The 12081-nt window shown below is 40.0% G+C and overlaps 1 protein-coding gene across 4 annotated transcripts in view; it reads left to right on the forward strand.

Moving 5' to 3' along the window:
- tnrc6c2 (trinucleotide repeat containing adaptor 6C2) overlaps nucleotides 1-12081 on the forward strand; it is a 54928-nt gene that overhangs the window by 7205 nt on the left and 35642 nt on the right. For 3 of the 4 annotated variants that reach the window (XM_084930994.1, XM_084930991.1, XM_084930993.1), the window contains exons 2-3: nucleotides 3595-3695; nucleotides 4647-4668. In XM_084930994.1, the coding sequence (XP_084787120.1) occupies nucleotides 3633-3695; nucleotides 4647-4668 (85 nt within the window). In that variant the 5' untranslated portion in view covers nucleotides 3595-3632. Of the gene's footprint in view, nucleotides 1-525; nucleotides 647-3594; nucleotides 3696-4646; nucleotides 4669-12081 lie in introns of all 4 variants that reach the window. The other variant, XM_084930992.1, reaches the window with a different exon arrangement.

Here is a 12081-nt window from a genome sequence, read left to right on the forward strand (position 1 = left end):
GGCATCAGACTGTCTGGTCCCGTGTGTGTGTCTGGGCTTTTATGCATGGTTGGTGTGTGTGTAGTGAGTTTCTAACCTCTTTCCTGTATAATAGCATGTTTCTTGTCATGTCTCCTCCTCTGTAACTTATCCCCACATATAGAGATATTAAGCAGTTGTATTTAGCATAGTAAGAAAGGGGGATCCTGCTTGGATATGAAATCATGAGTTTCCAGTGGTCAGTTTGGTCAGTAGTCAGTTATAATAGTTATAATACACAATTGAGCTCTGTAGTTACAACATGGAGACACATTTCTTTTTCTTTTTTTTTGTTGGGTTAAATGCACCTTTGCATTGATTTTTGTCTTTTTATCTGCAAATCTCCATATGTCATTTAACCATACCTTTTAAGGGCAAGAATATGAGCTGATTGCTGGTTATTGGCTGTGGTGTTGCAAGTCCCTTTAATTTAAGAGAACCTTAAGTGACACACGCTGGCTTTGTAGGTCATTAATGTCAAAATGGGAAATGTTTCCCTAATTGCAGAGTCTTACTGCCAGAGGGGGTAAACCTGATGCTGGGGAGTGTGGCAGAGAGCAATACAGCCCAGAATCACTGCTGAAGAAGTGCTGCTGTCAGCAGTACTGAGGAAGGGGAAGAGAGGCAGGTAATGCAATATGTATGATCAACAGAGGTCAGGAGGGAAGCTAACTTTGACGATGACTACATAAGCTCACTGCCCGCTCTCTGATTTCACATTCACATGCTGTTAGGACATTACCCTAAATGATATTACAGAGTGTGACACATAGGAAATCAGGATAATAACTTTGTTGTTTTAATACTTGGACCTGTTTTTGTCCAACCCTCATCGTGACAGCAATACTTGTAAACAGACACTAGTGCAATCTTTTGTGTATAAAGACTATCAGGATGAGCTGTAGTAGAAGAGACTGTCACTAGCAAATGAAAGGAAAACAAAAATAGTTTCTGTCACCTAAAACTCCTTTGTCCATTTCTTTCCTCCAGTCGCTCCAATTTGTTCCATCGGCAAAGCTTTTCATTCACTTTTTTCCTATTCCTATTCTAGATGTTTATAGCAGTGCAGCATTTTCTATTATTTTCTTGTTAGGTGGCCAGAAAGAGACTTAATACTATACTTAATAATGGTATCAAATACGGAAGAGAATTAATAAAGAGTAAGATTACTTCACACGCAGTATACTGTTGTCAAAATAGAATTTTTTTTGTTGCACATTTATTTGAAGTGGTTTCAGTGGTCATTTTTCACAGTATCGATGCAGCATTATCAACATCACGAAAAAGGAATAGAATATCATCTATTGGTATTGTGTCAAATGTAGAAATCCCAGTATTGGAATTTCTAACTTTCCCACTCCTATCCACAGTGCACATATCCATACCGTTATCTGTATGCACACTGGATCACACAATCACATCCACACATAATGGAACCCCTATTTATTCCCCGAGGGCAGCATTCAGTGGGGCTGTTCGATATAACGATATATATCGGATGACGATATAAAAACGTCTATCGTTTCATTTTACGCTATCGTTTGTTTCGTGGTGTCGCAAAATAAACTGTTTACGGCAATATTTTTTCACCGTTCTGATGGTCACTGTAGTGGCTATATTAATTTCTTAAAGTTCTCTCTTTCTCTTATATGTAATATAACCACACTACGGACAAGCGCCTGTTTTTATGCGTTGTCGTTAGCAACAACGACGGTAACACCTTCGCGTGTCCGCTTGTTTATGTTCCACATAAACCTTTCACAATAAAGCTCAAGATCCTGTTGAGACTTTTCAAAATAAACTGAATCACGTGAAAGAGCAGATTATTTACGGATGAGAAGTAAAAAAGAGCCACCAGGTGCTAAAAAATAAACCTTAGACTCGTTAGAACAGGCTTTTCCCCGCAGCACGCTGTGTAATAAATACAAAGAAAACGGCGGCTTTTACAACTTAAGTCTAAAAATGTATAGTTTCATGCATCGGTTAAAACACTTGACTCCAGGTAAAGGACGTGCAGCTGGAAACACTTCACGCAAGTCGAGCTGCCCGAGATTCACAGAATTTACAGAAAATGTTACATTTTTGTGATTTATATCGTTATCGGGACGATAGAATTCTTATATCGGGATATGAGATTTTGGTCATATCGCACAGCCCTAGCGTTCAGTGAGCTGCTGAGATAGCACAATGAAAAATGGGATTGTGTTGAGTGTATGCGTGAATGTAAGGGAGAAAGGAAGAACAATGAAGCAGGAAAAGGAACAAGGAAGCTAAAATACAGTTGGAGGAGCAGTAATGCAAGATCTGTATGTTTGCCCAAACCCCTTTATATGATTCCTCTTCCGTTGCTGCCATAGAGACATTACTGCACCATCAGACTGTCTCATTGAAGCCTCTCCTGTCTTTGTGATTGACATCTCCCTCCCACTGCCAGTGGGCAACACAGTGGGAGACAGGCCTTCTATTAGTCTTCTGTTAGGAGAGTTATGATTCATTCATATCTTCAGACTTTGATTCATATCCATGCTTTGTGTAGGCACTTTTTTTTGTTCAGTTGTGGTAGATAACACACATTTATCAACATTAGGATTTTAACTAAGGATTTTTCATCATATTGATTATTATTGTGCTAATTGTTTCACTAAACCAGATATAATGTCAGTCTTATGTATGTATGTATGTGGAAAAATGCGTTATTCCCTTCACTGGATATGACACATGCATTGATGTCCATTGCACTTGGTGAAGCCTAAAAGCATGCACACAGTCACTGCCTGTGTCCTAGCTCATGCCTTTAATAGTTTCCAGGAGCTGTCACTAAAGCTGAGCCAAAGCAAATGGAGACTGAAATGAAGTACTTAGTTTCCCCTGAGCCCTTAGGCTAGCTATCTAGCTAGTTTGGAACCACACTCCCACTAAAAGGAGATCTTCGTTAGAAGAACTCGTGCTTTCTTTTGTCTGTTGGCCTTCATGTTTTCTTCCTTTTGCTCCTTTAAATCCTTTCCTCTTTTTTCCCCTTGACTCATTTGGTGTTTTTAAGCCAACCTTTTTATGCTAACCTTCGTTCTTCTTGTTCACACTCACTTCATCTCCCCCTCTGTCCCTTTCCTTTTTGTACTCGAGTAGCCCTCCTCTTTCACCTTCTACATTTTAGTTTCTGATCATGAGGGAAAGTGTTTATCACAAGTTCCTGGAATGATTTTTTGTATGCAGTGATGCTTATAGATGGAAATGGGTTTTTTTTTTACGTTCTCTGAGTGCACTTTGGCCCTGACTTATAAATGGCTCATAAGGAAGGTACTACAAGTTAATGTGTGCTTTTGAACATGCTTGAAATCCCCTGAAATTTAAAAAAAAGTAACAGTAATATTGCATTACCATTTAAGTTCATTTAAAGTTTAAAAATGAACAAAATAAACAATTTACAGTGTGGGGCCAAGATGTTTCTGTATAACTCTTGATGTCCAAAGTCTGCAATGCAGATCATAACAGTTATAATGTGTAGAAGTATTCCTTAATTGTGCTCTTCTTTTTTTTCTTTTTTACTTATCATTCTTTCCCCTTCTTGTTGAACAGCTGAGAGAAGCTAGCAACAGAAGAAAGAGAACCATTTGATGGAAGAAAAGAAAAAGAAAAAACAAGAAGAAAAGACCAAGAAGGAAATTGCTCAGAAAAAGGTGAATGTAAAACCCCTATTAAGGCTTTGCAGACATGTGAGTGCTAATCAAGTGATGCTGACTTGTCCACCATTTTTGGACATGTGACAATCATTGTGATGGTCAAGTTAATAACCGGCAAGTCAGACAGGCCTTTGGACCAGTCAGTGACCCCCTGTCACTAGGGAAACGTGTATTCCCCAACCTCTTGGTAAAAACCTCCTTGTGGTTGCTAGCATATTGCTGCAGTCTTGTTTTGAGTGGAAGTGGCAGCCTTGTAGCCTGACCAGCTACTCTCTGAGCTGTGCTGAAACCGTAAAAGTGTGATGCACAATGGAAATGGACAGTTTGCCCTCACAGTAAAAGTTGCACACTTTGAAACATGTTGGCTGCAACATCGAAGTACAGCTTTTACTGTGAGGATGAACCCTCTCCATTTATGGTATATAAAGTACTTCCACTTCTAGCTGGCAAGTATTTGCAGACGAACATGAAAAACTCTAGGCAACCGTGGCCATCTGTGAGCAACCAAAGTACCACCTTAGTTATGACCGATTTCACCAAGCAACAGCCCAAACATCCAGCGACCTAACAAACAGTGATTGTATCATGTCCGATATGTCTCGCACAGTGTGCGCATGACATCACGTGAGAAACCTCAGTGCTATCCATTACACACACTTTTCTGTTATTAAAATAGATAGGATACTAGCCTTCACTTAAGTTGCCCCTGTGCATGTAGTGGTTTTATTGTAAGTGCTTAATGGTAATAAAATAAATGGAATCAGCCTTGGTTGATTTGTTGAAATGTAGGCAGCAAATTTCCATTAAAGGACCAAATGACTACTTCTATTCACTGATGTCTTGAAACGATAGGCTCACTTTATTCGGTAGCACTAGTCGTTTGATTTATTTGTGAACATCATATTTTAACTATTCATTTACTAAATCAGTTTCTCTTCTCCTCTGCAGGCTGCTGATCAGAAACCCAAAGGTGAGTGTCACGAGCAGACAAACTACACCCTCTCATATACTTCATTTTCTAACACTACATTCCGGCCACTGATGTACATTAATCAGCTCTGATTAATACATAAAGGCACACACATTATTTATGCATTATACACAAGTAGCATTTAGCATTCTTGTACACAGATGGACACACACATTTTGCACACGCATGCACAATTGTGCTGTTTGACTCGGCACACACACATGCAGATGCTCATTAGAGCAAATACAGGGGCGTTTTAATGCAGAGTGACGCTCAGTATGCCAGGAGCACCAGGCAGTGAGGCGTGAGGGGACCCAGACAGCTCACTGAGTGTGCTGTAGGTAAAGCGATGGGGGGATGGGCTATAGAAAGAAGGGAGAGGATGAGTGGAATAAAAGAAGCAAATGGTGTTTAGCTGAAATGCAAAACTAAAGGAACAGTGTCCTCATATCCCCTCTGCAATTTCTTAAGATGTTAAAATAGATTCTCAGCGTTCTTGTTCCTGTGATAAGTTTGTAATTTGGATTGTTTAAGTAAGACATGTATAACGATCTGTACAGCCAATAGATTTGCATGCTTTTGTTTTATAAATAGATTTCTAAATAGAGTTCTACTTTAATGCAGTAGCTTACATCCACATGCATACTGGTATAAAATGAAATATGGAAGCATTGTGTCCCAGCTGTCTGCATTAAAAGGAATGAACAATTGTTAGTTAAGAACATCTAAAATGCTCCATTGCCTCTATAATTTGCGATCTGCTTTCAAACCTGAATTTTCATACATCATGGACAAGGATAATTATCAAGCACACCCTCCCGCTTTGTTGTCACTTAGCAACACAGTGAGGTTATTCCTGTGTTGACACTTAAAAAAATGCTGTTAATGCTAAATACCTAAACTAAAGGTTTCTGTTAATGCATGGTAGTGTTGGATTGAAGATGGCAGAAGATTTCATCCTGTCTGGGGTTTTTTTCTTAGTGTGTCTCTTAGCACCTGCACTTTGCCAGTTTGAGCAGCAGTTTGGCCATCTGGGTGAAACTGTGAGGCTTTAACAAAGGTCACCACAGCTTGCCTTGGACTCTGACCTGCCTATTTAATTACCCTCCCTGTGTTTCACTGCACTGCCTGTGAGTTTGACCTATTAACCAAGTTCCAAAGCTGCCTACAAAGCTGAATGCATCCAGTTTCAATAAGCATTTAATGCCACTGTTCTTCTGCTTCAGTGAGAGATTAAAATATCTCCTCCAGGGCTACAATTCAATTCAACATTTGTATGACTTCTGCTTGCATAGTACTCAGATGGGTGCTTGTCACAAATATTAACAAAGAACATCAGGAGTGAAGAGGCACATTTTATAGTGGGTTTTCTTTTTTCCAATGTGATTGTACACAGGACATATTCACTGAGATCTTTTCCAGAAACAGTTTGTACTAATATACGTTACTTTCACACATGTATGCTGGCATTTACAACAGAAAATGTATGTTTTGGTCACTGATGACGCATTAAAGGCAAGCAGGACTGCTGCACGTTTATTTGTTTTCTCAAACTTTACCAATGACCCACATAATGCATTAGACAAGGAGCATGGAAAAGATTATGTTGATGTTAGGCTGTAGCCGTCCACCTAACCACAGGATGTGGCCAACAATACGTGTCACATGCTGTTTTGTGTTGTGAAAGCCTGCGTTGTTTCTTTGTGCATCTTCCTATTTGTCTTCAGAGATCTTGTATTTAAATATGAGGCAATACCCTTTGACCAGTAATGTGTTTTGGCCCTGCAAATCTGCAGCTGTTGCCATTTATTTTTTTTAAACCAAACCTTCCAATTTAGTGCACTGAAAGTAATTAGATGCATTATATACATGAGCAGAAATGTGCTATAGCCACCGGTGGTGCTCTGAAAAGCATGTTTTACAGCCATCTTCACTGTGCTGCTCAGTTCAGGAGCCCTTTTTACTAACTTGCTTTAAAATGTAGGCACTATACATAAAGCACATCCTGCTACACTGATGTTTCCATTGTTAGATTTGAAAGCCAGTGTGCCAAATAAATGTCTAAATAATGAAAAGCATAGCACAGTCTTCATATTTTCTTGCTGCGCTGTATGAACTGTGTATGTTGGATGTGTGATGCAGCAATTGAAATGCCAAGAAGGGAAGGGGGAAAAACTCTTTTTAGGAGAGAAACCCATGGATTAGGGCACAGTTACGAAGGGAAAAAAGGGAGCGAGAGAGAAGAAATAGGAAGTGTAACGAGCTGTTTTGGTTCCACATAAAAGCAAAAATGAAGAAAGGAAAAGAGGAAGGGAATTAATGAAGCAGCGAGTAGCAGACAAGTGCCAAAAATGACCGTCAAGAGTCAATGACGACACTAATATAGCAGAGGACTAATGACATGGAGATTTATTTTATGGTGTGTTTAATGAGAGATAGAGAGGGAAAAGGACATGGGATGAGAAACTGATTGCGTTTATGTAGTGGGTAGTCATGCAAACAGACAGATAGAGAAAGTAGGTGAAAGAAGACTAATCGAGAAATCAGGACTTCTGTGAGTTTGCTTATAACCTCCCATCTGCAATAGCTTTTAAAAGGAACGTGGCATCGACTAGAATGAGATGGGTTTTCATGCATGACACTAAATAATAGAGGTGTAAGTGTGTGTGTGTCTGCTCGCGTGTGTGCACGCAAGACGGGGGAAATCGGTATGCGGTAGTGATTTGTGTCTTTCCATCCATATCAGTGCATTCTGTCTTCCTTATACACTTTCAGAAATTCATAGTCACATACACACTACCACTCCCCACCCTCTCTGCCTTTTGCTGCTTTCCTCTCTGCAGGCCTCCCTGGTCCCAGGCATTTCAATTTGTTTGCGGTAATCGATCTCGGCCTGGCGCGTTCATATGTATGAAAATGAGATAAAGCTTCGGCGCACTGGAATTAACTTCTCTGCCCCCTATTAGGCATGGAGCTTCACAGAATGCAAGGTTCCAGGAGGCAGTGTCCCATTGCCCCAACCCACCCCCACTCCCTCCTACACACACACGCACAGACAGGCTGGACCTCTGCCTATACAGAGCCTTTCCATCCTCCCCCCTCTTGGTCCCCCAGTACCTCAGAGACGCTGATTATTCACCCCCAGCACAAACGCACCTTCATCACAATCTTTGCTCCTGCTGCAATCACAATCAGTCGATTTGACTGCTACACATATCTACTAACCTTGACAAAAGCATGTGCACATACACAGACAGAGACACAGGGTACGTAGTGAGTTTGATACCCACAGCCATCAAAACGTGCTCATTGCAGCGACTTGGAGCCTTTCAATATGTTTTCAGTGAAGGAAGCTTACATTGTTTAACTGCAAAACTGCCAAGATAATAATGTCCTTGCCAAGATTGCTCTTAGCATGCACAAACACATATGCGGACATACTCACAAATATGATTTAATTTGTAAGAAAACATGGCCCTAACAGGAAGTTAGACAAACGGAACTCAAAAATACAAAAAAAAAAAAATTAGAAAACTACATTTAGAAACAAAAAGCCACAAGTAACACCACGCCGTGTCTCTTACATTCCTACTCTCCGATAATCAGAAAATCTGCAGTCTCTGTTTCTCCTGCTTGTGTGCTTTTCACTGATGAAAGGTTGGAAATTTAATGTGCTGTCTGTCAGTACCTCATTCCTCACTCTCCTCTTTGACCATGCTGTTACTTCCGCCTGTTTCATTACCCTCTACGTGTCCCAGCGACCGCATCCGAGGAGAAACATATTTACACGGTGTCACCATGGTGGTAACAGCATTATGTTTTCAAAGTGGCAACAGACACACATAAACACAAGTGTGTCCTTTTAATACCGCATTGGATTCATTCGCAATTTCACATGCTATTAATTGCGTCAACACAGCTCAAATGGAATTTCATGAATTGCAATCTAATTAGAGGCTAATTTACTTTAACATTTGGGCTGCTTTTTTTCCGCTGTTAAACACATTTCTAAACACTGAATGAATTAATAGTGAATAGCTTGTGAATTACGTCCTGTGGATTTATGACTGCCAAGCATAATTGTTTTTTCTTTACCCCCTGTGTGCTCACCCCACATGAATGTCAAGTGTTAGGGGAAAGTGAGGGATGTAGGAATGGACCAAGGGAAGCGATAAAGGAAAACAAGGGGGACGCTCAGACTTAAACAATGCTCTCCTCCCTCCGTATGCATGTTGTATGATCACTCACAAGCTGCTGACAAGAGAGCCTCACACACCTCCCCCATCACCTTGTTCTCCCCCACCGGAGAGCTGCTTTATGTCAAATACCAGGCAGATTAATAGGATGTAGCGAGAAGGATATGAATGACACTTAAGCCTGTTTTTGAAGCGCGAGGTCTATGCCAATTTGTTTGTTTAATGTTGTAAAACTGTCTGGTCTCCCCCTCATATGGCAGCTTGCTCCCCCAAAAAGGTGATCTTGTCCATATGGCAAATTATACTTGTAGCTGACTTACAGTTCAAGTTCAATGATGTCCATAATCACTGTGACCCATAGGTTTGGGAAGCCCAGTTTTAAGTCCTCAGCCTTTTGGCCCTCCCATTTTGGTTTTTTGAAGAAAAAGTGACCATCAGCAGCCAATACTTCATCCAAAGACTTTATGGGTGCCTCCCATGTATGCAGAATTAATAATTAAGGGTTCTGTACTTGATTGTTTAGATAGTTGGGCATAGAAGTCCATGGGGATTGACTTGTTTTTCACCCATGTAAGTGGTCTTTTGTATAAAATGTAAGGCAATAATGTCTGGGACCTGTAGTCATAAAATACCTATGTATGAAAACATTCTTTTGTAGACCCCCAATGAGTTCTGCTCAGATTGTTAAACTGATACTCAAATTGAGCTCCCTTGACTCTAATAACACTAACATTATAACTGGGGCAGACTTTGTTCCTCATTTATGTATCAGCCTTTAAAAGTTTACAAACCTTGAATCACACTATGGAGCTATCAGAGCCAGAAGGATTCACAGCCGATCGTTGCACTCAGGCACTGACCTCGGAGAGAGGTGTAGTGCGATCTCGTTAAGGCTTTTTACCTCGTTTGAAGTTGGCTGGTATTAGGGTTAAAAAGCAAAAAGGGGTTCTTGAGGCCACTCTGTCATAATACTAACAAGCAGGTGAGACACAGCTGAGACGAACCTGGCACAGCCAGAATATGGCGGCACTAATTATGGAGAGAGTGTAGAAGAGGCGTGGTGGGAGAAGGGGTCACAACAGGCACATGGAGGTGCATTAGGCAACTGTCAGTCTCTATAGTAGTGGTCCTTTTATAGGATGGGTGAGGGATGAGAATTTTCTCTCTCTGTGTGGGTTTTTTTTTCTTTTCTTATACAGACAGATGGGGCTCTCTATAGACACACCCACTTGACCATTTGAGTGCAAAATCGGACACACGTACATACATTTGCCTGTAAGTGAAGAGTCATCTCATCGAAACAGCCAAACCTCATTTCTTTGTAGAACCAGCGTCTCTTTGCAGAACATTGCCATCTGCTTTATACTCACAATGCTTGTTGATTATATTTAGACATTTATTACACTTGCTATAGAAAGTAACAAATTACAGCAACTGGCATCTCCAGGTAAACAAGAATATTGTGCCAATTGTGAGAATTGTAGATGAAATGCACAGAGCAGTGTAATGAAAGGAGTCCAGATCAGATTTCTGGGGAGGGACTTGACTCTGATGATGTGGTGATTGTGGTGTTAGTGCCTCTGCTTACATATTGCCTGCAAATTTAGTCTGTGTTCCACTATTTTTGCTAGGGTATAGACATGCTTTCTTTCTTTGCCTTGTTTACATATGCAAAGAGGAAGCACTGCAGCACACACAGTCGAACACAGCTTGTAAAAAGTTATTGTGTGTAATGCACTTTGTAAGCTTCCAGGGGTTTTCTTTACCTTTTCTGCTTCTTGGGTGTTGTTACATTGAGAAATTTAGCACCGTGTAGGGCATAGAAGCCTGTGCATTGTGTCTGTCCCTCCCCCCTCTATAAACATGGCTGCATAATAAAGTGGCTCAGCAGACAATAGAAGAGATGTGTGAACCTGCACTGCCTGGCACTAAGCTCAAGGAGCAAATCAGTTCTTTATAATAGCAGATACCCTCTTTTTTGTGCTTCATTCGTGGATTTTCAGTTCTATATGTGAATTTGTTATATACTTCAGTTTGCTGCTGAAGTTTTTTGTTTTTTTAAATGTTTTTTTTTGCAGACTATTCTTAAGCCACTGATCCTTTTGATTGTGTAATTAACCATTTAGTGAAAAGAATGGCTTTAATTAAAACTTTGGTGCGAGGTTGCAGAGAGTCCTTGAGCTGGAGGGTTTAATGGAATTTGCAGGGCACTTGATACAGATGCTTACTTAATTGGCTCTCATTTTCAGGTTCAGTTAGAGGCACTAAGGGCCAGACCACCACATCATAAAAGCCTAAATTTGGTTTTCACAGCACTAGTTTCAGATTCAGATAGTTTTGTATTTCCAATAGTCCATTTGTCTTTCCTTGCAGTTTTAAAAATTAGTTTCTTATCGAGATATTGTCGAAAAGTTGTAGTTTGGTTTTGAATGCCCAGTAAATATGTCTTCAGATTCTTTTAAATCCTGCTTGTGAGTGAATATTTATAAAATGTTTTTTTTTTTTTTGCTTTTGTTTTTTTTAAAATCTGAGTTAGAATCTCTAAGAAAAGATACTGGACCTTTTAGAAGAGCTTAATAAACAATGAATTCCTGTTTATGCAAAGCTGAATTAAAATGTATTATGAATTTATTCAGTAAATTTCATTGCCATTCCCAGTGAACCAGCATATGCTTCACTTTCCTCTTTTAATCTTTTATACTTATACACTTATCAAAGGGACCCCCTCCACCTTCCACACACACACACACCTCTTATTTTTCTTTTTTTCTCCTTGGCTCTCTTTTTCTGTAAACCCCACCTCTTCAAAAGCACTTAACCATCCATCATGGATTAGGAATCTCTCTGAGCAAAATGAAAGACGTGTCTCATTAAATGTATTTATGTTTGTGCAGGGTAGAGGGGAACAGTGTCTGTACTATTTTTCTCACCTCTTACGCACTCAGACAGCCATTTTTGCTGTCTCATTTTTGTCTGTCTACACACACATGCACACACACGCGCACATTACTTCCCTCTCAGGAGAGCATTAATTCTCATTCTCAATTCTGATGTACTTATTAAATACAGATTACACTGAGGGTGGTTACACATTATCCAGTTTGGAAGTGTTATAGAAGAGATGTTTTTTAAGCTTCCCTGCAAGGACGTTTTGACAGCATGATTTAAAAAAAAAAGTTTAATAGTTATTGTATATGTGTGAAAGACATTTATTGTC

The sequence above is a fragment of the Perissodus microlepis genome, chromosome 6 (assembly GCF_051167445.1).
Source record: "Perissodus microlepis isolate ML-2025 ecotype Zambia chromosome 6, ASM5116744v1, whole genome shotgun sequence".
NCBI lineage: Eukaryota > Metazoa > Chordata > Actinopteri > Cichliformes > Cichlidae > Perissodus > Perissodus microlepis.